At 45.2% G+C, this 26,573-nt stretch overlaps 1 protein-coding gene across 1 annotated transcript in view; it reads right to left on the reverse strand.

The window, feature by feature from the left end:
* Window positions 1-26,573, reverse strand: part of LOC124545529 (diacylglycerol lipase-alpha) — a 454,063-nt gene that overhangs the window by 390,047 nt on the left and 37,443 nt on the right. Inside the window, exon 4 of the mRNA XM_047124477.1 lies at window positions 14,190-14,291. Within this exon, the coding sequence (XP_046980433.1) occupies window positions 14,190-14,291 (102 nt within the window). The remainder of the gene's footprint in view (window positions 1-14,189; window positions 14,292-26,573) is intronic.

Below are 26,573 nucleotides of genomic sequence, written 5' to 3' on the forward strand. Positions count from 1 at the left end.
GAAATGCTCGGAGTTCGTTGGGACATTATGTTTATAAGAAGCCTACTCACACTGACTTGTATCTGCGAGCTGATAGTTGTCACCATCCAGCTCAGCTTGAAGGAGTACATCGTACCTTGGTTTACAGGGCCCACGTTATCTCAGACCCTGAAAGTTTGACAGCTGAGCTATCGCATCTCGAAGTCATCTTTCGTCAGAATGGTTATAGTGAGAGGCAGATAAAACGTGCGTTGCCCTATCAGCCTTCTGTGTAACGAGTGAGTGACAATAGCAACGAAGTGGCACCTACGTCTGCGGCCTTTTTGCCTTACGCAGGAAGCATTTCCAACAGAACTGGCCGTTTTTGCGGAAATATGATGTGAAATGTGTTTTTCGACCATCTTCTAAGATTCTGTTGGCGTCCGTAAAAGCTGATCTTGGTTTGCGTAAGGCTGGTGTCTATCGTATTCCTTGCAGTTGCGGCATGTCATGTATTGGTCAGACAATCAGGACTGTGGAAGACCGGTGTATTGAACATAAGCGTCACACACACTTACAACAGCGGAACAAATCCGCTACTGCAGAACACTGCCTTGATACCGGTCATCCTATGGAATACAACAACACGGAGATTCTGGCTTACACGTCCAGCTATTGGGATAGTGTTATTAAGAAAGCTGATGAAAACAAATTATCAAGCAACCTTATAAACAGAGATGGTGGATTTTGTTTAAATGCTGCCTGGAATCCGGCTCTGTCTCTCATCCAAAAACAGAGGGACAGAATTAGTGCCACCTCACCTGTTGATTAATAGTCGCTATCGATATTTCTAATGTCGGTTATCTTTGTGTTGACTATGCGGTTACTTGTTCTGTGTGTGGTATGTTCCTGATTTCTCCTCTGTGAACTGAGGTATTAAATTCCCTTGCACATTGCATCCTCCTTGCAGTTGTGCCTTGAGATTGGCAGGGTGTGCTCCTGTCGAAATATCGGCGGTGGTCGACAACGTCACCCGGCAGAAAACCCATAAGTTATTTGAACAACGATATGTTGGTTTGTACCTACGGTGATCTTCGCTTGATTTCTCGCTTACATCGCGAAGTGGCGTCTGCTAGCACATCGCTGACGTTTTTCTGCTTTACACACTGATAGTTGTGGTCCAGTTTTTACTTGTCATGCGGCACTTTGCATTTCTTTTATTTTTTCACAGCACACTTTTACACAGACCACTGTCTGTTTTTATGCTTCTAAGTATGTGTTGCTGTTTGTGTTTTGTGGTGTTGCCGCCGGCCGGTGTGGCCGAGCGGTTCTAGGCACTTCAGTCTGGAACCGTGCGACCGCGATAGTTCTAAGTTCTAGGGGACTGATGACCTCACATGTTCAGTCCCATAGTGCTCAGAGCCATTTGAACCATTTCTGTAGTGTTGTGCAACATAACCTTGTCATATTTGTCCTTGACCTACAATCTTATTATTATTAGGGCATTGTACGAGTATGTGTGTAATTCTATCTAATTATGTTGGTGTGTATTTATATACTGTGTAAGAATAGGGAAAGAATTGGAATGAAGCTTTTTTTGTGTGGGAGAGAGAAACCATTTTCAGTGGTAATTTCACCAGTTATTTTATACAGAGTCCTTACCAGCTTTGTGGTCAGCGTAGGAACACATCGCAGAGCATTAACTGCAGTCTGTCATGATCACACATTCGATTAAGAACCATGTCCTGCCCTTTGTAACGACCATCGTGAGTCGCAAAGTCTTCAATAAAATTATTGTCTTTGAATAAAAGTGCCATTTCTGTTCGTCTCACTGCACATTTCATAATTCGCCTGATCTGAACCCGACACAGCACATGCGGCTTTTCGCGGATAATGCTGTAGTATACAGAGAAGTTGCAGCATTAGAAAATGGCAGCGAAATGCAGGAAGATCTGCAGCGGATAGGCACTTGGTGCAGGGAGTGGCAACTGACCCTTAACATAGACTAATGTAATGTATTGCGAATACATAGAAAGAAGGATCCTTTATTGTATGATTATATGATAGCAGAACAAACACTGGTAGCAGTTACTTCTGTAAAATATCTGGGAGTATGCGTACGGAACGCTTTGAAGTGGAATGATCACATAAAATTAATTGTTGGTATGGTGGGTGCCAGGTTGAGATTAATTGGGAGAGTTCTTAGAAAATGTGGTCCATCAACAAAGGAGGTGGCTTACAAAACACTCGTTCGACCTATACTTGAGTATTGCTCATCAGTGTGGGATCCGTACCAGGTCGGGTTGACAGAGGAGATAGAGGAGATCCAAAGAAGAGCGGCGCGTTTCGTCACAGGGTTATTTGGTAAGCGTGATAGCGTTACGGAGATGTTTAGCAAACTCAAGTGGCAGACTCTGCAAGAGAGGCGCTCTGCATCGCGGTGTAGCTTGCTGTCCAGGTTTCGAGAGGGTGCGTTTCTGGATGAGGTATCGAATATATTGCTTCCCCCTACTTATACCTCCCGAGGAGATCACGAATGTAAAATTAGAGACATTCGAGCGCGCACGGAGGCTTTCCGGTAGTCGTTCTTCCCTCGAACCATACGCAACTGGACAGGAAAGGGAGGTAATGACAGTGGCACGTAAAGTGCCCTCCGCCACACACTGTTGGGTGGCTTGCGGAATAGAAATGTAGATATAGATGTAGCACACCTGGGACGCTCTCGGCCGCGAGCTCCGCCCCCAAACACCACCTACCCGTCAGTTACCTCAATTGCGTGGCCTGTGCGTAGGCAGCTGGAGCCACACACTTCCGGAACACTACCAAGAACTTGTCGGGTCCATGGCACGCAAAATCGCTGCTGTACTGAGTGGCTGTATTGAGCTTATCGTCACGCTATTAAGCAGGTTGTCGTTACATTGTCTCTCATGAGCGTAGCCGTGCTTGCACACAGTGTATGTCTCCACTCAAGAGCTCCATTCCTCCTCCCGCATTTTAGCGGTATACCAGCACCTGTCTCAATCCGATTGCTCGTATCGGCCTTCCATAATTCCAGATTCACGTTTAGTGTTGCAAGAGCTGTTCTGCCGGGCGGAAGAAATTCTGGCACTGCGATCGTACCGTTTGGCTCCCCTCCAAAGGCAGATACGACGCAACCGAATTGTTGTGCTCCCGGAACGTTTAACGGAAAAGCGAATTTCCGCAGTGCTGCACCTACTCTCCGAAATAGCGGAACAACGTACAAAAATAAACGTGTTACTGGCGAATTGCATTTATTATCTGTGTCTCTGGCAGAGCAGACCGCTTACTTTAGCTATTGATGCAAACTGCGAACCAGACACACACATTAAATTTAGCTTTTATTCATTTACAATCTCCAGAAGCGATGGATACCGAAAACGCTCAACGTGTACGTTTGTGTATATAAAACCACTGTGAAGTGCATGGCAGATAGTACTTACCATTATAGCATAATATCGGGTGATCCAAAAGTCAGTATAAATTTGAAAACTCAAGAAACGACGGAATAATGTAGATAGAGAGGTAAAACTTGACACACATGCTTGGAATTACATGGGGTTTTGTTAGGAAAAAAAAATCACAAAATTTCCGACAGATGGCGCTGGACAGCAAAACGTCAGTGACTGCACATTACAATCGTGTATAAAAGGAGCTGTAATGAGAGAGAGAAGCAGATGCGCCAGCAGTCGCAGCATGTTGACGTTACCTGAAAAGGCGCTCTTAGTGAAGCTGTATTATCAGAATGGGGAATGTGCTAGTTCAGCGTTACGATCCTATCGCCATAGGAAGGGTATTAAAACGGGTAAAGGTCCGTTGAGGAATGCAGCTGTGGCGAGAATGATTTCAAAGTTCGAAGCCACTGGTTGTTTAGACGATAGATCCCGTAGTGGCAGATCGAGCACAATGCGTAATGCTGCTGAGACAGTTCAGGAAGAAATGGAAACTGTAGCGGGTTCGTCTATGCACGGGGAAGTCAGCGCTCGTGCAGTCGTACGTCGCACCGGCATTCCATACACTACTGTTTGGTTGGCACTTAGGCGTACCCTCCGATGCTATCCGTACAAAATCCATCGGCATCATGAACTGTTACCTGGCGATTTAGTGAAGCGGAGGGCATTTGCGGTGTGGGCGTTTCAAAAGATGGCGGAAGATGACGACTGGTTGAGGAAAGTGTTGTGGACCGACGAAGCTCATTTCACACTCCGAGGGTCTGTCAACGTCCACAACTGCAGAATTTGGGCTACCGAAAATCCTAGAACTGTCGTGGAAACTCCATTGCACAACGAGAAAGTCGCGGTATGGGTTGGATTTACCACATCTACCGTTCTCGGGCCTTTTTTCTTCGAGGAAATGCGTGATTCTGGTTTTGTAACTGCTACCGTGACGGGTGAGTGGTACGCCGATGTGTTACAGAATCGCATCATCTCCAGCCTGGCTGATAAACACCTGCTGGAACGTACGATGTTTATGCAGGATGGTGCTCCACCCCATATGGCTAGACGTGTGAAAGATCTCATGCGCTCATCGTTTGGCGATGATCGTGCGCCTTGGGGTTGCCTGAAGTCGCAAGTGTATCGTGATCGACCGACATCTCTAGGGATGCTGAAAGACAACATCCGACGCCAATGCCTCACCATAACTCCGGACATGCTTTACAGTGCTGTTCACGACATTATTGCTCGACTACAGCTATTGTTGAGGAATGATGGTGGAAATATTGAGCATTTCCTGTAAAGAACATCATCTTTGCTTTGTCTTACTTTGTTATGCTAATTATTGCTGTTCTGATCATATGTAGCGCCATCTGTCGGACATTTTTTGTACCTTTGTATTTTTTTGGTTCTAATAAAATCCCGTGTCATTCCAAGCATGTGTGTCAATTTGTACCTCTCTATCTCCATTATTTCGTGATTTATTCAGTTTTCAAATTTATACTGACTTTTTGACCACCCAGTATACTGTATGGTAAAATTTCTTCTCGTTCTAACCACGTATGAAGCGCGGAAAAAGTCACTGCTTAAACGACTCCCTGCGCGCTACGATTAGACGAATGTTATCTTCTTTTGCGCTCCCTCCGGGAGGGATACGTATCGGGTCGCAGAACACCTGTAGCTTCTTCTCGTAGTATTTGTACTCGAAACTTTGGAACTAAGCTGTCGTGATCATCAGGGCGCCTCAAAATAATGTATACTCTCTTTCAAACTGAATATCTCTTTAATTAAAGGACACAGAAATACAATTTTTGCCGGTAATAATTCAAAAGGCGGTGAAAAACGTTCTTTTGTTTCGGGATTGTAAACAAACATGGTGTTATTGGTGGATCAACGGAAGTGTGTGCTAAAATGTTACTGGAAAACGGAGGATGTGGAAAGGGTACTATGACGTTGGTGATTACAATCTGGTACGCCACCACCGACAAGGGTAACGATTACAAGAACCCCAGATATGCTTGGTGCTGAAGGAACGGTGCAGGATATGATGAAAGGACGTTCCGGAAGAAAGAGACGTTCAACAGACAGTGAAAATGCTGATGCATTCATCCAGGCACACACACACTCCCCGAAGAAATCTGTGAGGAAAAGCTCTCGTGAGTCTGGGATCTGCAAAAGCAGTGTTCATAGAATTTTGTGGGCTCAGAAATTGAAGTCTTAAATTGCACGACTTCTCCATGCTCTTGAAGAGGATGATGCCCGATAGATGAAGTGAATTTTGTAACCGGTGGGAAGAAGAGCAACATTTCCAAGATCTTATTCTTTGGTCGGATGAAGAGACCTTTAAATTTAATGGAACAATTAACCCCCATAATTGCGTGTGCTGGGCCAGTGATAATCCGTACGTAACCGAAGACAAGTATTTTAATCTACCAGGAGTATCAGTCGGGTGTGATCCGACCTCTATAGGTTTGATTGGGCCGTATTTCTTTGAAAACACTGTCAGAGGTGTTGCGTATGATAAATCCAGTTCTTAACAACAGTGTTGAAAATGAAGATTAGTACTTTCAACAGCATGTGGTGCACCTCACTTTCACATCGATAAGAAGGCATTTCTCAGTCATATATTCCATGCCTTATGGGACAGCAGGGAGAGTGGAGTTTCTAGCTCGATCTCCTGATTTAACTCCTCCAGACTTCTACCTGTGGGCACAAATGGATTGTGGAGTAGTCTTCCCACTGCAACATCACATACACTGCATGATTTTAAAGAGCAAATTGAGCTAGCCTGTGATGCTATTCCATTAGGAACAATACAGTTGGCATGTCACTCTGATCTAAGTTCTTGTCAATGGTGTACTGCGGTGGAAGGAGGCCATTTTGAACATTTCCCATCCTTAGCTGGATCTTATGATACACCAAAAACTTTGTACTGTATTTCTATCTCTTTGAATTAAAGAGATATTTAGTTTCAAAGAGTGTATACATTACTTTGGGACACCCTGTAGTTTGCGTTTATTTTCAAGCGTCTGCCGATTCATTTTTTTCCCACTCTCACGTGAGTCTAACAAACGCCCGGCGATACCAGCTGCCCTTCCTTGCATTGGTTCAGTATGCCTTTAGAGTTCCATCTGGTATCTGTATCACACACTTTGAAAAGCGCCTGTGCAATTACAAGTTCATTTTCCGCAATATTTGCTTTCTGAAGTCGCGGATTAACTTTGCAGTTTTCTACAAGAACACTCTTTTCTTTGCTCCGCTCCGATTAGTGGAGCCGAACTATTTGGGTTATCTCTCTGTGGCACCCCAGAGGACTGTTTGTAAGTACTTATATCGTTAGTGTACTGCTGAGGCATTCAGCCAATGGGCAACGTTCGCGGTTGTCCAACCATGCGGCCGAGTAAATTCGAATGTGCAATCGACATTCTGTTTGCTAATTCAAGCTTGCTGATTTCTCCTTGGTCGGCGTGACGTATTACTGAGTCATGCAATGTTGCTGATTTTGTGTGAGATGTTTGAAATTGCTTGCCGCAATGGTTCATGGGTGACGTATAAGTTATTCCAGACCCGTGATCTAAATATTCACCAGGTCTTTTGCAAACTTTTGCGCGCAGAACTTGCGGCGCATTATAACGTGAAAAGGTGCTCGTGGCTGTGGTGACACAATGACTGATAGATAAATTGTCTTCCGTAAACTGGACGCTGATTCATATTAAAGAGTAATACCGTAAAACTCCCCAGCTATATGACAGGCTGCCAACTATGTGACGCTCATACTTTCTGACACACAGAGGTCTCTAGCAGCTGTGGTGGTCAAGTTAAAATTTTGGAGAAAATCCATGAAGCAGCAGCACTGGCCTGGGGGAGGTGAAATGGATTCCACGTGGTATCTGCCTTAACTAAAAGTTTCTACATGTTTACAAGATTCGCTGTTTGTTCTCTGTGTGCTAACGTGATTGATGTAATCTACTCTTACTTCACTGTGTCCATTGTCCCAGTCAACCTGGTAAGTCTCTAATGTCCATATCAGTAACATGAGCTACTCCACTACAAAATGTGATATTTCACAATTTGAACTGTTTGTTCATACACGTTTTGTGACCGTTTGTATGAAACATTAGAAGTTACGTACCCAATAATGTGACACTATCTCTTCTTTCTCGATTTTTCCAATTCGACGACATTTCGGTGAGGTATTTTCGTGTTCATTATTAGACATAATGGCTTCTGGTTCAGTACCGTGGAGAAAAAAAGGTGGCTCGTCATCAGTATACAAATAACTGAATGAAATTGCTGGAATAGACCTTGGATTGCGTGGAGAACAGAAACACCAAAGCTCGTTAGGTTATTGAAAAACATGGTATACACTGACTGGAGAGGAGAAACACCAGTATGAGCCATGACCAAAGCAGGAAAACTCTGGTTCACATGCCTCTAGGCACTATGGGACTATGGGCTGAACATGTAAGGTCATCAGTCTCCTAGAACTTAGCACTACTTAAATACTAACTAACCTAAGGACATCACACACATCCATGCCCGAGGCAGGATTCTAACCTGAGACCGTAGCGGTCGCCCGGTTCCAGACTGAAGCGCCTAGAACCGCTCGGCCACAAAGGCCGGCCAAAAATTTGGACGTGGGCCAATCCTCCTGTTGTTGTGTGGTATAAGGCACACCGAACTGTTTCCCTAGTGTATCCACCATGAGAGATCACCCCAGGTGTCTCTATTGCTGACGTGGAGCAGTGAATTCGTTGTTCGATTCCCTTTTCTTTATACACTCCTGGAAATGGAAAAAAGAACACATTGACACCGGTGTGTCAGACCCACCATACTTGCTCCGGACACTGCGAGAGGGCTGTACAAGCAATGATCACACGCACGGCACAGCGGACACACCAGGAACCGCGGTGTTGGCCGTCGAATGGCGCTAGCTGCGCAGCATTTGTGCACCGCCGCCGTCAGTGTCAGCCAGTTTGCCGTGGCATACGGAGCTCCATCGCAGTCTTTAACACTGGTAGCATGCCGCGACAGCGTGGACGTGAACCGTATGTGCAGTTGACGGACTTTGAGCGAGGGCGTATAGTGGGCATGCGGGAGGCCGGGTGGACGTACCGCCGAATTGCTCAACACGTGGGACGTGAGGTCTCCACAGTACATCGATGTTGTCGCCAGTGGTCGGCGGAAGGTGCACGTGCCCGTCGACCTGGGACTGGACCGCAGCGACGCACGGATGCACGCCGAGACCGTAGGATCCTACGCAGTGCCGTAGGGGAACGCACCGCCACTTCCCACCAAATTAGGGACGCTGTTGCTCCTGGGGTATCGGCGAGGACCATTCGCAACCGTCTCCATGAAGCTGGGCTACGGTCCCGCACACCGTTAGGCCGTCATCCGCTCACGCCCCAACATCGTGCAGCCCGCCTCCAGTGGTGTCGCGACAGGCGTGAATGGAGGGACGAATGGAGACGTGTCGTCTTCAGCGATGAGAGTCGCTTCTGCCTTGGTGCCAATGATGGTCGTATGCGTGTTTGGCGCCGTGCAGGTGAGCGCCACAATCAGGACTGCATACGACCGAGGCACACAGGCCCAACACCCGGCGTCATGGTGTGGGGAGCGATCTCCTACACTGGCCGTACACCACTGGTGATCGTCGAGGGGACACTGAATAGTGCACGGTACATCCAAACCGTCATCGAACCCATCGTTCTACCATTCCTAGACCGGCAAGGGAACTTGCTGTTCCAACAGGACCATGCACGTCCGCATGTATCCCGTGCCACCCAACGTGCTCTAGAAGGTGTAAGTCAACTACCCTGGCCAGTAAGATCTCCGGATCTGTCCACCATTGAGCATGTTTGGGACTGGATGAAGCGTCGTCTCACGCGGTCTGCACGTCCAGCACGAACGCTGGTCCAACTGAGGCGCCAGGTGGAAATGGCATGGCAAGCCGTTCCACAGGACTACATCCAGCATCTCTACGATCGTCTCCATGGAAGAATAGCAGCCTGCATTGCTGCGAAAGGTGGATATACACTGTACTAGTGCCGACATTGTGCATGCTCTGTTGTCTGTGTCTATGTGCCTGTGGTTCTGTCAGTGTGATCAAGTGATGTATCTGACCCCAGGAATGTGTCAATAAAGTTTCCCCTTCCTGGGACAATGAATTCACGGTGTTCTTATTTCAATTTCCAGGAATGTATGTGCGCGCGCTCGTGTGTGTTTGTGTGTGTGTGTGTGTGTGTGTGTGTGTGTGTAGATGCATGAGCGTGTGTTCTTTTTTATGCCAACAAAAAAAATTTTTTTTTTATTTCTATCCAAAAATATATTCTTTTAATGGAATTTTCAGATTCCAATAAAGGTACCAGAATAATGTGAGATGTGCGCTGTGGAAGAGTTTATTCAAACAAAATGAATAGTGTCACACAGTTCGGCAAATTTGACGGAATTCGAAAGAAGAAATGGATAACTGCATTGAATAAATTCTTTAGCATTTCACCTAAAATATTAAGGAAGTTACATTTAAAAAACGTCAAAAGTGTCACAAAGTCAGGGAATTCTACGGTACCTCTCGAATCTCTGCATTACATGTTCAGTCCTATCAACCTCTCGTGAAATATAAAATTCAGATGGCTCTGAGCACTATGGGACTTAACATGTTAGGTCATCAGTCCCCTAGAACTTAGAACTACTTAAACCTAACTAACCTAAGGGCATCCAGACTGAAGCGCCTAGAACGGCTCGGCCACAGTAAACAATGAAGCAGATGTTATTAACGTTCACACACTAATGAAGCCTGAAATAATCTGTTTGATGAGTAAAATCAAGGTCAGGAGAATATTGGCGATATATATAAGGAATTCAAACAATAATTCCTCATAAGAAATAATGGAGTTGAAGCTGATTCATAATTAATGTGAAGAAGTTCAAAGACTTTACATAGACGCTTCTCAGCAATGTCAGAAAGGAAAATTCGAACCATCTGCAGTGAAAATTTGAATATATGGAGTCTGAAAACAGAAGTATAAAACTGCTCTCTACACTTGAATAACAGCAACTACGCAACTTCTATTGTATTTTTAACTACCGAACACGTGATTAAACGCTACGAGATGTGTGATAGAAAATTATCAAAGACATGTTTAATGGTTCACATAAAACTGAAATCATGTCCTGGTGGTTTACCCCTTTCTTAACATTTTTTAATCTGTAGTCCATGTTAAAGTGTAGTGCCCCATATCTCTGCAACTGACAGCCCCATCTCAGATATTCTCGTGTGGGTCTTCAAAAAACGTAAAGTGCTAGAACGTTCAATGACTTCGAAAGCAAAACTTTATCAAACGATCTGAGTAAAAACCTTGAGAGGTTTTCGTAGTATGTAGAATCAGTAAGTAGGTCAAAAATCATAAATTCGTACACTCAGAGACCATACTGGCCGAAATCCTGAATTAAGTCTTCCTAAATTGTTTCACCGCGGAAGATCGTAACACGGCCCTCCTTTCAATCGTCGTAAGAACGTCGAAATAGCAGATATTGAGATAAGCGACACGAAATAGAAAAACAGCTACAATCGCTTAATAGGAGAAGATGAGAAACCTGAAAGATTATGCGAAGGAACTTGTTGCCCGTCTTGCTGTAATTTATCGTGGATCACGTGAGCAATGAAGGGTACCTAGCGATTGGAAGAAACCGCAGGCCATTCCTGTTTTTAAGAAGGGCCGTAGGAAAGGGCAAACAATTATAGACCTATATCGTTGATGCCAATCTGTTCCACAATTATGGAACACGTTTTTGGAGAATGAAAATCTCCTATATAAGTATCAACATGGGTCCGGGATACAGAGGTCCTGCGAAACTCAGCTCGCTCTGTTCCTCCACGAGGTCCACAGTGCCCTCGACACGGCGCCCAGGTTGACGCCGTGTTCCTTGACTTCAGAAAGGCATTTGACACCGTCCGTACTGCTGTTTAGTGACAAAAAAGACGACCTGATTGAATATCGAAGTAGATTTGAGACTAGATTCAAGACTTCCTTGCAGATAGAACTCAAGACGTTGCTTTAACGGAGCATAATCGAGAAATGTAAAGGTAATTTCTGGAGAACTCCAAGGAAGTGTGATTGGAGCGATACTCTTTACAATATATATAAACAATCTGGTAGAAAGGGTCGGATGCTCTTTAAGACTGTTCGCAGATGATGCGGTTGTCTACACTAAAGTAGTAACGTCAGGAGGTAGTAACGGTTTGCAGAATGACCTCCAGAGAATTGATGAATGGTGCAGGCTCTGGCAGTTACCATGAACGTAAATAAATGTAACATACTGCGCATACACAAGAAAAGAAATCCACTACTATTGATGACAAACTTCTGGAAACAGTATCTACCGTGAAATATTAGGAGTAACTATCCAGAGCGACCTTAAGTGGAATGACCACGCATAAAAAAATAGGAGGAAAAGCAGACGACACACTCAAATGGTTCAAATGGCTGTAAGCACTGTGGGACTTAACTTCTGAGGTCATCAGACCCCTAGACTTAGAACTAGTTAAACCTAACTAACCTAAGGACATCACACACATGCATACCCGAGGCAGGATTCGACCCTGCGACCGTAGCAGCAGCTCGGTTCCGGACTGAAGCGACTAGATCCGCTCGGCCACAGCGGCCGGCTGACACACTCAGATTCATAGGAAGAACCTGAAGGAAATTTAACTGATCCACGAAGGAACTGGGTTCTAAGGTGGTTGTTCGATCGATTCTTGAGTACTGTTTATCTAACTCGGATCCCTACGACGTAAGACTGATAGAAGAGACAGAGAAGATCTAACAAAGAGTGGCGAGTTTCGACACGGGATCGTTTAGCCGTCGCGAGATCGTGGCGGAGATGCTAAACAAACTCCACTGGCAGACGTTACAGGGGGGGCCTTGTGCATCACCGGAGACATTTTCTATTGGGATTTCGAGAGAGCACTTTTCGGCAATACTCGGACTACATATCGTCCCCCCCCCCCCTCCCCCGCTCCCCCCCCCCCCCCACACACACACACATTCATCTCACGTAATGACCACAAAAACAAAATTCGAGAAATTAAAGCCAATAGAGAGGCTTACCGACAATCATTCCTCCCACGCGCTCTTCGTGTGTGGAACAGGGTTGGAAGGCTCAATTAGTGGTACAAAAGTATCCTCCGCCAAACACCATTAGGTTGTTTGCGGAATATGATGCAGATGAACAAGGTCTTTAAAGTGTAACAATCATAAAAGCATCGCTTGCACCTACCGAGAAGTTGAAAGACAAAATATTTTGCAGCCAGTAATAATCTAATTAATGGCACGTAAAGTTTGCAGGTTTTCAGTATTGCGTACATGCATGAAACTTACATGTACGTTGTGAAATCATCTTTTCCACTGAAATAGTAGTAAGCAGCAGGAGAATGTTAGTAAGGAAGCGAAATAAAGGGAAGTGGAAAGAATACATGTCGTTCTTGTGGTCTTCAGTCCGAAGACTAGTTTATTGCGGCTCTCCAAGCTACTCCATCCTTTACAAGCCTCTCCATCTCTCAGCAGCTACTGCAACCTATATCCATCAGAACCTGCTTACTGCAGGTTGCTGTGAGTCAAATGTGGTCTAAGAAAGGTCTTGCAAAATCCAAATGAAGGTTGGACCAAGGACTAAAAGGATCTTGCCAAGGAACGAAATGGTATGGAGGTATACCATATGAGTAAAAGCAGTGTGCATGCCGTTCCAACAGACATGGTGGTGGGCCAGATGTTTAGTGAGTGCAACACCCCAGCGCCTGGCATGGAGAAGTGACAAAACACACTCCTGGAGAGGTTCACCTCGATGCAGCCATTTTATCCTTGGAACAGCAGCACGGCATTAAGTCTTCAGAGCTCATTCCAACAGTGCCAGTAGGCCTGGACTTCCAGCTGCCGGATTTGTTGTCTAGCAACCAACTGTGATATACCAGGCAGAGATCGTTGCTGAAGGCTGGGTCGCCCGTGGTGTGGGGTGCGATGAATTTAACATCCAGTGAGAGGTTCGCTACTGCCACTTCCTTGGCAATGTCCAGGTGGAAATACATTTCGGGATCCTTGTCAGACCCCAGCCCTTTGCATGTTGTATGGTGGAGTGTACTGAATATCATAATTATAACTGGACAAGGACAGAACCCACCACTGGTTGTGCCACAAATTCCTGTTCTCCCCAGTTCTATCCAGTACCTCCTCATTAGTTACGTGATCTACCCATCTAATCTTCAGCATTCTTCTGCAGCACTACATTTCGAAAGTTTCTATTCTCTTCTTGTCTAAACCATTTATCGTCCATGTTTCACTTCCATGCATGGCAACATTCAACACAAATATTTTCAGAAAGGACTTCCTGACATGTAAATCTATACTCGATGTTAACAAATTTCTCTCTTTCAGAAACGCTTTCCTTGCCATAGCCAGTCTACACTTTATATCCTCTTACTTCGACCACCATCAGTTATTTTGCTCCCCAAATAGCAAAACTCATCTCCTACTTTAACTTCATCTCTTGGTCTCAGTCTACAATTCCCACCCCACCCCCCCTCCCCTGCCCCAATCCCTCCAATATTAATCTGGTGAACGATTATAGCAAGTTAAACCCCAACGTTCCTCTCTACCTTATGTGTACTGACAACGGTAAGTGGAAAGACATTGCTTACTAATATCAGAGCATGTCTGTCAGAATAAGAGAAATTAATGGGAAGTTTTCTGTGGCAGAACAGAGACAGAAATAATTGGTACGAACCTAGGGCGACCTCCTTGGCAGAGTGGGCGGGGCACTGCCGGTAGTGGTAGGCCAGCCAAACGACCCCGGCCACCAGCCAGATCAGCTCCAGGCACATGATTCCTGAAACACAAGACACGCCTCAGCTACATACACAAGCCACAACTCAGCAACAGGCACATGGATCCTGAAAAACAAGTCACACCTCTCCAACAGCCACACCATTCCTGCAACACAAGCCACATCTCAGCTACGTCAGGCACAAGACATTTCACAGCATTCAGAACGAGAACACAGTGTTGCACTAGCGGTGAAACACGTCTCAAGGCAGCGACTTCGAGGCACACGGCAGATCATCACAGTCGTCACGCCAAGGAGCGATCCAAATAACGAAATTTTACTTACACTGAGGCGACAAAAGTCAAAGGATAGAAATATACATACACATATCAAGAAAGTTTTCATCACCCCGGTTCCCAGAACTCCTGAAGATGAGACGTTGACTGTGGATAGTGGATCACAGACACAGTCCCTCTGACTGTTCAGAGATGTCACTAAACCCGCCCAAACGTGTAAACAACCATGCATGAGCAGCGCCTATTAGACGGAGGGACCGGCACCTGATCAGTTCCAGTCATTCCACCAGGAAGGAGGTACACGGCTCGTGTTGTCTGTAGTTCAACCATGCCTAGACGATCAATACTGCGGTTCGATCGCGTCCACATTGTTACTTTGTGCCAGGAAGGGCTCTCAACAAGGGAGCAGTCCATGCGTCTCAGAGTGAAACAAAACGATGTTCGGACATGGAGGAGATACAGAGATACAGGAACTGTCGATGACATGCCTCGCTCAGGCCGCCCAAGGGCTGCTACTGCAGTGGGTCACTGCTGCCTACGGATTATGGCACGGAGGAACCCTGACAGCAACGCCACCATGTTGAATAATGCTTTTCGTACAGCCACAGGACGTCGTGTTACGACTCAAACTGTGTGCAATAGGCTACATGATGAGCAACTTCACTGACATCCGTAGCGAGGTCCATCTTTGCAACCACGACACCGTGCAGCGTGGTACAGATGGGCCCAACAACATGTCGAATGGACCGCTCAGGAGTGGTATCACGTTCTCTTCATCGATGAGAGTCGCATATGCCTGCAACCAGACAATCGTCGTGTTTGGAGGCAACGTGGTCAGGCTGCACGCCTTAGACGCACTGTCCAGCGAGTGTTTTGGGGTGGCATTATGTCGGGCCGACGTACGCCACTGGTGGTCATGGAAGGCGCCGTAATGGCTGTACGATACGTTAATGGCATCCTCCGGCCGATAGTGCAACTATATCGGCAGCATATTGGCGAGGCATTCGTCTTCATGGACGACAATTAGCTTCCCCATCGTGCACATCTTGTGAATGACTTCCTTCAAGATAACGACATCGGTCGACTAGAGTGGCCAGCCATGAACCCTTTCGCACATGCCTGGGATAGATTGAAAAGGGCTGTTTATGGACCACTGAGGGATCTACGTCGAATCGCCATTGAGGAGTGGGACAATCCGAACCAACAGTGCCTTGATGAACTTGTGGATAGTATGCCACAACGAATACAGGCATGCATCAATGCAAGACGACGTGATACTGGGTATTAGAGGTACCGGTGTGGACAGCAATCTGAACCACAACCTCTTGAAGTTCTCGCTGTATGGCGCTACAACATACAATATGTGGTTTTCATGAGCAATAAAAAGTGTGGAGATGATGTTTATGCTGATCTCTATTCCACTTTTGTGTACAGGTTCTGGAACTCTCGGAACCGACGTGATGCAAAACTTTTTTGATATGTGTGTGTGTGTGTGTGTGTGTGTGTGTGTGTACAGATGGTGGTAGCATCGCATGCACAACATATGATAGGGCACTACATTAGGGGAGCTTTCATTTGTACTCAGGTGACTGACGCGACAAGGTTTAACGACGTGATTGTGGCTGCACGACGGGAATTGACAGACTTTGAACACCAAATGGTAGTTGAAGCTAGACGGAAGAGGCGTTCCGTTCCGGAAATCATTAGGGAACTCAGTATTCCGAAGTCTACAGTGTCAAGAGTGTGCCGAGAATAGCAAATCTCTGGCACGACCTCTTACCAGGGTCAATGAAATGGGCGGTGGACTCCATCTAACGACTGAGAGCAGCAGCTTTTGCGTAGAATTGTCAGTGCTAACAGACGAGCAATACGGCGTGAAATAACCGCACAAATCAATGTGGAACGTACGACGATCATATCTGCTACGTCAGAGCGGCGAAATTTTGCATTAATCGGCTATAGCACAGGACCACCGACGCGAGAGCTTTCGCTAACAGCATGATATCACCCGCAGCAGTTCTTCTGTGCTCCTGACTGTATCAGTTGGATCCTAGATGACTGGAAATCTGCGGCCTGGTGAGATGAGTCCCGAATCCAGCTGGCAGAAGCTGGTGGCAGGTTCCGAGTGTGGCGCAGACCCCACGAAGCCGTGGATCCAAGTTGTCAACTAGGCACTGGGAAAGCTGGTGGCGGCTCCATAATGGTGTGCGTTGTGTTTACGTGGAATGGACCGGGTTCTGTGATCCAACTGAACCCATTACTGACCATTTGCATCCAGTCATGCACTTCCTGTTCCCTAACAACGAAAGAATTTTCATGGATGACGATCTACCATGTCACCTAGTCACGATCCTTCGCAAGTTGTTTGAAGATCAGTCTGGACTATTAGAGCGAATAATTTGACCATCCTAATCGACCAACACGAATCCCATCGATTGTTTATGGGACATAATCGAGAGGTAAGTACGTTCACGAAATCCTACACCTGCAACACTTTTACAGTTATGAGCAGCTTTAGAGGCACTACGGTTCAATATTTCTGCAGGGTTCTTCCAACGATTTGCTGAGTGCATGCCACATGCAGTTGTTGCGCTATGCCGGGCAAAAGGAGGTCCGACACGAAATTAGGTAAATTCTAGGCAAACAGTGCAACTGAGGCTGTTAGTTATTAAAATTAAAATTAATGTATCCAATGGGTTTTGTTAATTCAGTGTATTCTGTGAATACAGTACCTACGGTCGGTATTTCACATAGTTATTGACCGAATTTATAAATTTAAAGTGTTGTCAAAATATACTCATCAACAGGTGTAATCTTACGTTAAGGGGGGTAGGACGTCAAACGGGCCGACTTGGAGCAGGAGAGGCATCAAAAAACATTTTAATTTCCAGTGTCTATACTTTTACAAATAAATTCATAAAACTTTGTCAGCATCACCACGAAGGATTCAGGATTCACACTGATTGCAGTGGAACTTCGAAAACATGACAATTTTTTTTACACGTGAGATTTCATCATTTCTTTTCACTTACTAATGGCTGCATTTGTTGCTATGGGTACACTTTTCTTCATAAGTTAGAGAGATTCTTCGATGAATTTTTCACAGCATACATACCATACTTACAGGTGTATGAAACTCTAGAATTTATTTAATTTATGAAAAAACTAATGAGCTGCTATATTTTAAAGTTCTTGTTTCGAAAAATCACAAATTTTATAGTTAATTACCTCAATTTTTACCACAGTTTTTAATAGATTTGGAAAATTCTTGAGTTTCATACACCTTTAAATGTAGTTTGTATGCCGTGCAAAATTCATCAAAGAATCTCTCTTACTTATGGAAAGAAGTGTACATATAGCAACAAATGCTGCCATTAGTAAGTAAAAAAAATGATGAACTTTCAGATTAAAAAAAAAAAAAATTACTTTGTTATGTTTTCTAACTTCCAATGCTATGAGTGTGAATTCTGAATCCTTCCTAGTCATGCTGACAAAGCTTTATGAATTTATTTGTAAAAGTATAGACAGTGGAAATTAAAATGTCCTGTGGTGCCTCTCCTGCTCCAAGTCGGCCCGTTTGACGTCCTACCCCCTTTAAACGTTTAACAGAATAGGACAACTATTAATGTTAGAAGATGAGCATATGTGTTTGGGCCAGTATAACTCACGATTTGCAAACTACCCTGAGTTTATCCATCCAGTATTTCAGAATGAGAGCACCTGGCGACTTCCAACAAACTTTACACATAATTTCAAACATTTCCAACATTTTTCTGTGTGGACTTCACCCACAAAATAATGCACTGTATTATTGCTTACTAAAATTTCGCTTTGTATGCAGTAAGACATCAGCATGACGTTTTAATTTATTACTTTTACGTTACTTGCTCAATTCACCTAAAGTTCCTGCAGAATAATGTCATTGTATGAAACGTACTCAATAGACATTACGTCATAAACACTGATTTGCTAGTAAAACTACCTTTTATTTAAATCTTATGGGACTCAACTGCTAAGGTCATTAGTCCCTAAGCTTACACACTATTTAACCTAAATAATCCTAAAGACAAACACACACACCGATGCCCGACGGAGGACTCGAACCTCCGCCGGGACCAGCCATACGGTCCATGACTCCAGCACCCCAGACCGCTCGGCTAATCCCCCCCGGCAACTAGCTTTTCGTAAAACGGTTTTGGGGTAGACTTTTCATTAGTTCGTTGGTGAAAAATCCGAATCTAATAAAACTAACATAAAAGGATTTTGTGTCTTGAACCATAAAGATTTTAAGTGTATAATATAACTGCTTAATGTGAAACGCATAACACGTTTGCCCATGTGTAAGGTCGTCAAGCGTTTTGAACTATGCATGGGAGTACGATTCCGCAAGGGTTATCGGTAAATAAATATTACACTATAATAGTGATAATAATAATAATAATCTGTTTACATCGATGCTTAGTAGATCACTATAGCATAATATAAAAGAAGTTTTAGTTCAGAGAAAGACATCACTTGAAAATTTGAGAAATATTTGTAACATTTAATAATAACAGACGCAACTTTGACGTCGTCGTAATTTACACAATATAAAATCGGAGGATGCACTCACCAAGTCATCAGTGTTTTACTTAGCCTGTGAACAGAGGTCTGCTGTCTACAGCTAGGCAAACTGGTAAATGGCGAGAATTGCTGTTTGTTTCCCTCCCTCCCTGCCTACGCTTGTCGATGGCCAGTCTTTCTGTTATTCTCTTGCAAACAAGGCATGGAAGTTGCTGTTGTTAATCATGTGTACGTTTCAATAAGCGCGAACTGCCCTGGAATTAGATAAAGGATCTGTGGTCACGAGGACTTGTCCAGCGCTACTAGACATCCGGAAAACCGCAGGAGTTACAACGCACACCACAGCGCCACGTTGCCATAATCGATTGTCGTATCATCACAGCTATAAAGAAAATTCAAGCTGATTTTCGTATTGGGTTTAACAAAGAGGGGCCGTGGTCTGGGTAAAACTCTGTCACACGCCCTTAGCACGCTCGAGGGCTAACCGGATTACCGAAAATGGCATCAGAAGTTTCAAACCTGACAAAATTACGAAGAGAAGTTGACAAAGCAGAGCCGTGCCGCAGCTGGCTCTCTCTGAAGCGGATTCCAGTTGTTCTTTTCACAGGTGCAACACTGTGGTGGTTTTGCATGCTATAACCAGGAGGAAATTACAACACACTTTGGCTGCACTTTGGGTATAGTCTCTACCAACTATTCTATTTAAAATGTTTCGATTAATCTCTTGGATCTGAAGCACTGTGCTCGCGTTTGCATAAAATATGGTCAATGAGGTTCAAATCTGCAATCAGCATGCCACTCTTATAGCTAGTGTGTAGCCGAGGGTACTTCTGGTACCACTAAATGATTCCCCCCCCCCCCCCCCCCCCCCTTTTCCCTGTTCCACTCGCGAAGAACGGCGCGTGAGAAGAACAACCATCGGTGGGACTCTGAATTAGCACCAATTTGTCGAATTTCTCATCTTAATGTTAAGAAAGGTGAAAAAATATTTTTGCTTAGCAAAAGTGACAGGACACAAACTACAGTGTGTTTATATAGTCAGCATCAAATATTCTCTGCTGACGAAGGAGATGTGGAGAACAAGTGGAAAAAATTGATAACCATCGTTCAATATGGCTTAAATACGTATTTTCAGAGCAAAGTCTAAAGGCACATCTTAGACCTCCCAGACACAAACATACCTTCACGAGTTATTTCTCGAATTATCTGCTCGAAGTAGTTTACGGGTAAGACATTCAGAATAATGTCACATGAATCCGTGTTGTTTTATCGCATGAATTCCATACCTAGCATGTTGAAGCAACTCCTATTACAACAGCATACTCAGAAAAATTAGTGACGATATTCTGCAAGTTCTCTCTGAAGCGCCCTACCGCCACAGTTCATATTGCAAGCGTTTTACAGAATGATCCGATTACCATTTTTCCCCGCCCTTTGATGCTTAACTTCACCCAGGTTGATTCACTTTCCGAATGCATGATAACCTCGCTAGATAATTTCGAATTATTTACTGCAATAAATGAGCCGCTACAATTGGCGACTAACCTATCCTTACGATACATATTCCAGTCTGAACTTAGGATTTAGTTATTAGGCACTTTGCGTTTCAGCCAACTTTCTGTTCTTAATACTATCTGCGCATGCAACCTTCAATACGCGACACTAATTCTGGAAGGTTACAGTGGATACTCCTGCAATTTACTAGAATCATATCAATCTTTTCTACATCCGATAGGTGACGACGAGCATTCTGTGATAACATTGTGACGTATATTCGATTTTGGAAGGCAATGAGCCCCTAATCCCAAACAGGGGGCAGGGGGGTGGGCGGGTTGCCCTAACGTTATAAAACTCCATGTGTAGCGGGTTGTCCTAACGTTATAAACCTCCATGTGTACGCCGCACGCACTGTGCTATCCTTGTAACCGCTTCCTACTGGAGTGCACGCCTGACCTGATAACAGGGATGCTACAGCCCTCCGCTCGATAACCAAGGTCGAGCAAGTCGCATCCGATACCGTCTCAGAATCGTCTGAGTCTGTGATTTAGACCTTCCACTCTGCTCCAAACCAGAGGACCGCGATCGACGCTGGGTATGATGATACAGATAACGAACTTACCCTGTAAGCCGCGTGCGGTGCTAGTTGCCTTCACCAAATCATCCATCCAACGAAAGCCGAGGATAGCCTCAGGACCCAAGCGGCAGGCATCATTCGTGCCGACATGTACCACCATTTGCAGCCGAAAACACCCAGTGCGCTCTATAGCTACGAGGCCCTCCAGGAACCATACTGAGTGCATACTGCCATTCTTTCGCGCTCTCCCTGATATTTACCTGCGTGTGTCCATTATAAGCCTAACGCTGGGGTTCCCAAATATTAGCATACCCATCCCTCGCACTTTTCCGGGCTGGGCAGGAAAATCTGTCGCTGGCCCAGCAGGAGAAGCATCCCATGTTGGCTCAGAAGTATTCTCAACACTGGGTAACACCTGGGACCTGATAGTAAGGTTCAAGGAACCGAGCTCCTGGCCCATTCCCTATTTCGCCTTGGGCCCAGCGATGCGGGAACGCACCACTGTCAGACACTCACTCTTGGCTGAAGATGGATTGGTCTGATTGTGTGTATCTGAAGACGCCGCGACAATCGGGTCACCAGGGGATTCCAGCGGCACCAATGGCGTCGCAGGTCTCGTTACCGGCGTCCTGATATTGCGGCTTTGAGCATTGTTGTTGTTGTGGTCTTCAGTCCTGAGACTGGTTTGATGCAGCACTCCATGCTACTCTATCCTGTGCAAGCTTCTTCATCTCCCAGTACCTACTGCAACCCACATCCTTCTGAATCTGCTTAGTGTATTCATCTCTTAGCCAGCATCATGTCGACCGTAGTCAACGCAACTTCCAGCTGTTTAGAGGCAGCAACCAATTCTTCTCGCCTGTGCTCGGAACATGCGCAGCCCCTAGCCATATTGTACTGTGGAAATGAATAAGATCTCAAAAAATCCAGACAAACCAGTAGGCAGTAAGTCAGAAAGTACAAACAAATCCCACAAAACAGAAAATTACCCGACTGTGGCGCTACTGACATTGGAATGTATGCCACTATGAATGAGGAGAATAAACAATCACTAAAATCTGCTCTGAAGAGTTCTCATTGTGTACAAATTTAAGAGTTTAAAGTAAACAGCATACAGGAGATTCTAAAGCTGTGTCAATTCACGAACCAGACGGTATGCTTCGATGCGCTACTGCTAGAGTAGAAGCTACGATAAAACTGAAGGATCTAAGAACTGTAACTCGCTCTTGAAACAACAAACGCCCGTTGCTATGCAAACAGCGATATTACGTACTACGTAGTTAATTAAACTGGGAACGTTGCTTGATAAATACACAAACATGCAACAAAATTAGGAGTTTAAATTAATGAGCACATTCTAATTTTGCTTTCATGGTCTTATCGCGAGATAGACGTAGGGGGAAGCAATACATTAACTGACTCTTCTAAGACCATATGCTCTGAGAACAGAGCATAAACCGATCCGTGACGCAGCACACCCCTCGTGTAGCGTATGCCACTAGAGTTCACTGAGCATTTTCTTGACGCTTTCGCTTTTACTAAATGAACCTCTGACAAAACGCGCTGCTCTCCTTTGCATCTTTCCTATCTTCTCTATAATTACTATCTGGTATGGAACTCATACTGACAAGCCATACGCAAGTTTTGTCCGAACGAATGTTTTGGAAGCTACCTCGAATGTAGGTCATCTACACTTCCTAAGGATTATTCCAATGAATCTGTTTCGCATCTGACTAAACTGCGATTAGTTTCATGCACGAGTTCCACTTCAGACCGCCCTATTCGTATACTCCTAGATATTTCATTGGTGTTATCTCTCTCCGTCTACTTATCCGCAATATGCTACATCTCTTTCCTTTGAGGGTCAACTGATAAACGGCGAACCTGTCCCGTTCTTCCTGCATTTCGTTACAATTCTGTAGCGTTGTGACTTCTCTCTACACAACAGCGTCACCTGCGAAAAGCCTTCTGAAACTTGTGTTGTTATCTACCAAGTCATTTATATACTATGTGATCAAAAGTATCTGGCCACCTGGCTGAAAATGGCTTACAAGTTCGTGGCGCCCTCCATCGGTAATGCTGGAATTCAGTATGGTGTTGGCCCACCCTTAGCCTTGATGACAGCTTCCACTCTCACAGGCATACGTACAGTCAGATGTTGGGAGGTTTCTTGTGGAATTACAGCCCGTTCTTCATGGAGTGCTGCATTGAGGAGAGGTATCGATGTTGGTCGGAGAGGACTGGCACGAAGTCGGCGTTCCGACACATCCCAAAGGTATTCTATAAGATTCAGGTCAGGACACTGTGCAGCCTAGTCCATTATTGGGATGTTATTGTCGTGTAACCACTCCGCATAAGGCCTTGCATTATGAACAAGTGCTCGATTGTGTTGAAAGAAGCAATCGCCCCATCCCCGAATTGCTCTTCAACAGTGGGAAGCAAGAAGGTCCTTAAAACATCAGTGTAGGCCTGTGCTGTGATAGTGCCACGCAAAACAACAAGGGGTGCAAGCTCCTTCCAAGAAAAACACGACCACACTATAACACCATAGCCTCCGAATTTTACTGTTGGCACTACACACGCTGGCATATGACGTTCACTGGGAATTCACTATACCCACACACTGCCATCGCATCGCCACATTGTGTACCATGATTCGTCACTCCACACAACGTTTTTCCACTGTTCAATCGTCCGATGTTTACGCTCCTTACAAAATGGTTCAAATGGCTCTGAGCACTATGCGACTTAACTTCTGAGGTCATCAGTCGCCTAGAACTTAGAACTAATTAAACCTAACTAACCTAAGGACATCACACACATCCATGCCGGAGGCAGGATTCGAACCTGCGACCGCAGCGGTCACGCGGTTCCAGACTGAAGCGCCTAGAACCGCACGCCCACACCAGCCGGCCGCTCCTTACACCAAGCGAGGCGTCGTTTGGCATTTACTGTGTGATGTGTGGCTTATGAGTAGCCATTCCACCATGAAATCCAAGTTTTCTCACCTCCCGCCTGTCATAGTACTTGCAGTGGATCCTGATGCAGTTTGCCGCGCGGGATTAGCCGAGCGGTCTTAGGCGCTGCGGTCGGAACCTTGGTCCAAAGTCAGCCACAAGCATCGCATGGACTCGTTTTGGGTAATATGGGTGTAATTGTTTTTCTTGGAGTACTCGCCACACGCTAGAATGTGCAGCGCCCATTTCACGTACAACACGAGGACTACTTGTAGTGGAGTCTGCTGCAACACGTTCCGGCACTTCCTCTACAAAATCGGGTGTGCGAGTGGTCCTCATGCTGGCAGGTCCCTCGCTTCTGCTTTCCAATGAACCAGTCTTACGCATTCGTCGATCGAGAGAAATAAACGCTCCTCGTGACGGATGGCACCTGTTAGGAAATCATTCCGTGTACAGCCTTTCAGCAGCGAGAGCACGTGCATGTCAGTGAGTTCTGCGAAACTGTAACGGTAATATTCTATCGCATTGTACTCTACGTCTCTGAACAGGATTGAGTAATGACTGGGTCTGTCGTTCATTCATGGCACGCTCTGTCATGAGACAATGTAAATACGTTATAACAGAGGAAGGAACACACAGAAAATGTTGTGGGGATGGCTAACCAAAGACTGCGTTTTATTGGCAGGACACTTAGAAAATGTAACAGATCTACTAAGGAGACTGCCTACACTACGCTTGTCCGCCTTCTTTTAGAGTACTGCTGCGCTGTGTGGGATACTTACCAGATAGGACTGTCGGAGTAAATTAGCCGAGCGGTCTCAGGCGCTGTAGTCATGGACTGTGCGGCTGATCCCGGCGGAGGTTCGAGTCCTCCCTCGGGCATGGGTGTGTGTGTGTTTGTCCTTAGGATAATTTAGGTTAAGTAGTGTGTAAGCTTAGGGACTGATGACCTTAGCAGTTAAGTCCGACAACATTTCACACACATTTGAAAATTTTTTTTTGATGCAGTTTGGAATTCCTGTGTGACGGTTTGAATAGGTATCTTCCTACTACACATTACGACTCTCTTCAACAGTCGGCGGTCTCTGTCAGTCAACAGACGAGGTCGGCCTGTACGCTTTTGTGCTGTACGTGTCCCTTCACGTTTCCACTTTACTATCACATCGGAAACAGTGGAGCTAGGAATGTTTAGGAATGTGGAAACCTCGCGTAAAGACTTATTACACAAGTGACACCCAAGCACCTGACCACGTTCGAAGTCCGTGAGTTCCGCGGAACGCCCCATTCTGCTCTCTGACAATGTCTAATGACTATTGAAGTCGCCGATATGGAGTACCTGGCACTAAGTGACAGCACAATGCACCAAATTTGATAAAAGTATGTTTTTCGGGGTGTCCGGATACTTTTGATCACATAGTGTACATACATCGAAATCGAATAGTCCTAAAACAAGCTTTTGCGGCACATCCGAAGTTACTATTACACTCTTGCATTAAGAATTAGATGTTGTGTTATAGTCACAGACAACAGCCTCCAGTTTCCGTTTGCAAAATTCTGTTTTCTCTGACAAAAATTCCACTGTACAAGTTGACACAGCAACTTTCCACTCTGCCTCAAATGGACTAGTGGAACATTTTCTCTACGCTTTTAAAACCCACATGTCTGAACTTCTCCGTCAGCATCCTGTGGATGAGGTTCTCACTCTTTTTCTGGCACCCTAGAGCTCAACTCCGCAGGACAGCAAATCTCCTGTTGAGCAACATCATAGCTGATCTCAAAAGCCCAACTTTCTGTCATTCACGCCATAGTTCACAGCTGCCCTTCTCAGTGGCCTAGCAGCTACAGTTTTTCACTTAAGCACCCAGTGTGGACTCGTGGTATGCTAACACTGATTTCCAGCAGCAATTTCCACATTACTAGGCAGGAAAATTACTATGCTGAGGCATGGCTGAGGTGACACTTTACGATAGCACATAGTGCCAAAAACATAGAACTAATTATGATCTTTTCATGGTTCTTCTCCTGAAACCAAGAAACTGCCACTTTCTTTTGTTCCAGAGACAGTCGCCCAATGTCTCCATGATGGACGCAGTTGGGTCATTTCAAGCAGTGTCACCAGGCATCTCACTGGAGGGACCTTCAACAGTTCCAGGTACACACCACCTCAGGACTGACATTAAAGGATGTAGGCATCATCCCATCAACAGACCCAGTTGATAGCAGGGGACCCTAGCAGATCCAGATGAGATTCTCCACCTCTTCTCCTCTGTGGCGGAGTGGGGTGGGGGGTTGGGGTGGGGGTGGAGGGATGCTGTACTGAGGCTTAACAGTAGTAAGGCGCCACTTTCAGTACACTTGTGAGCATTCACATGAGCCTTATTTTTGTGAGCAGAGCAGTGACCATATTTATATATTATAGATTTTGGTTTGATTTCGTTTTATATTTTTGTGGTAT

The sequence above is a fragment of the Schistocerca americana genome, chromosome 8 (assembly GCF_021461395.2).
Source record: "Schistocerca americana isolate TAMUIC-IGC-003095 chromosome 8, iqSchAmer2.1, whole genome shotgun sequence".
Lineage (NCBI taxonomy): Eukaryota > Metazoa > Arthropoda > Insecta > Orthoptera > Acrididae > Schistocerca > Schistocerca americana.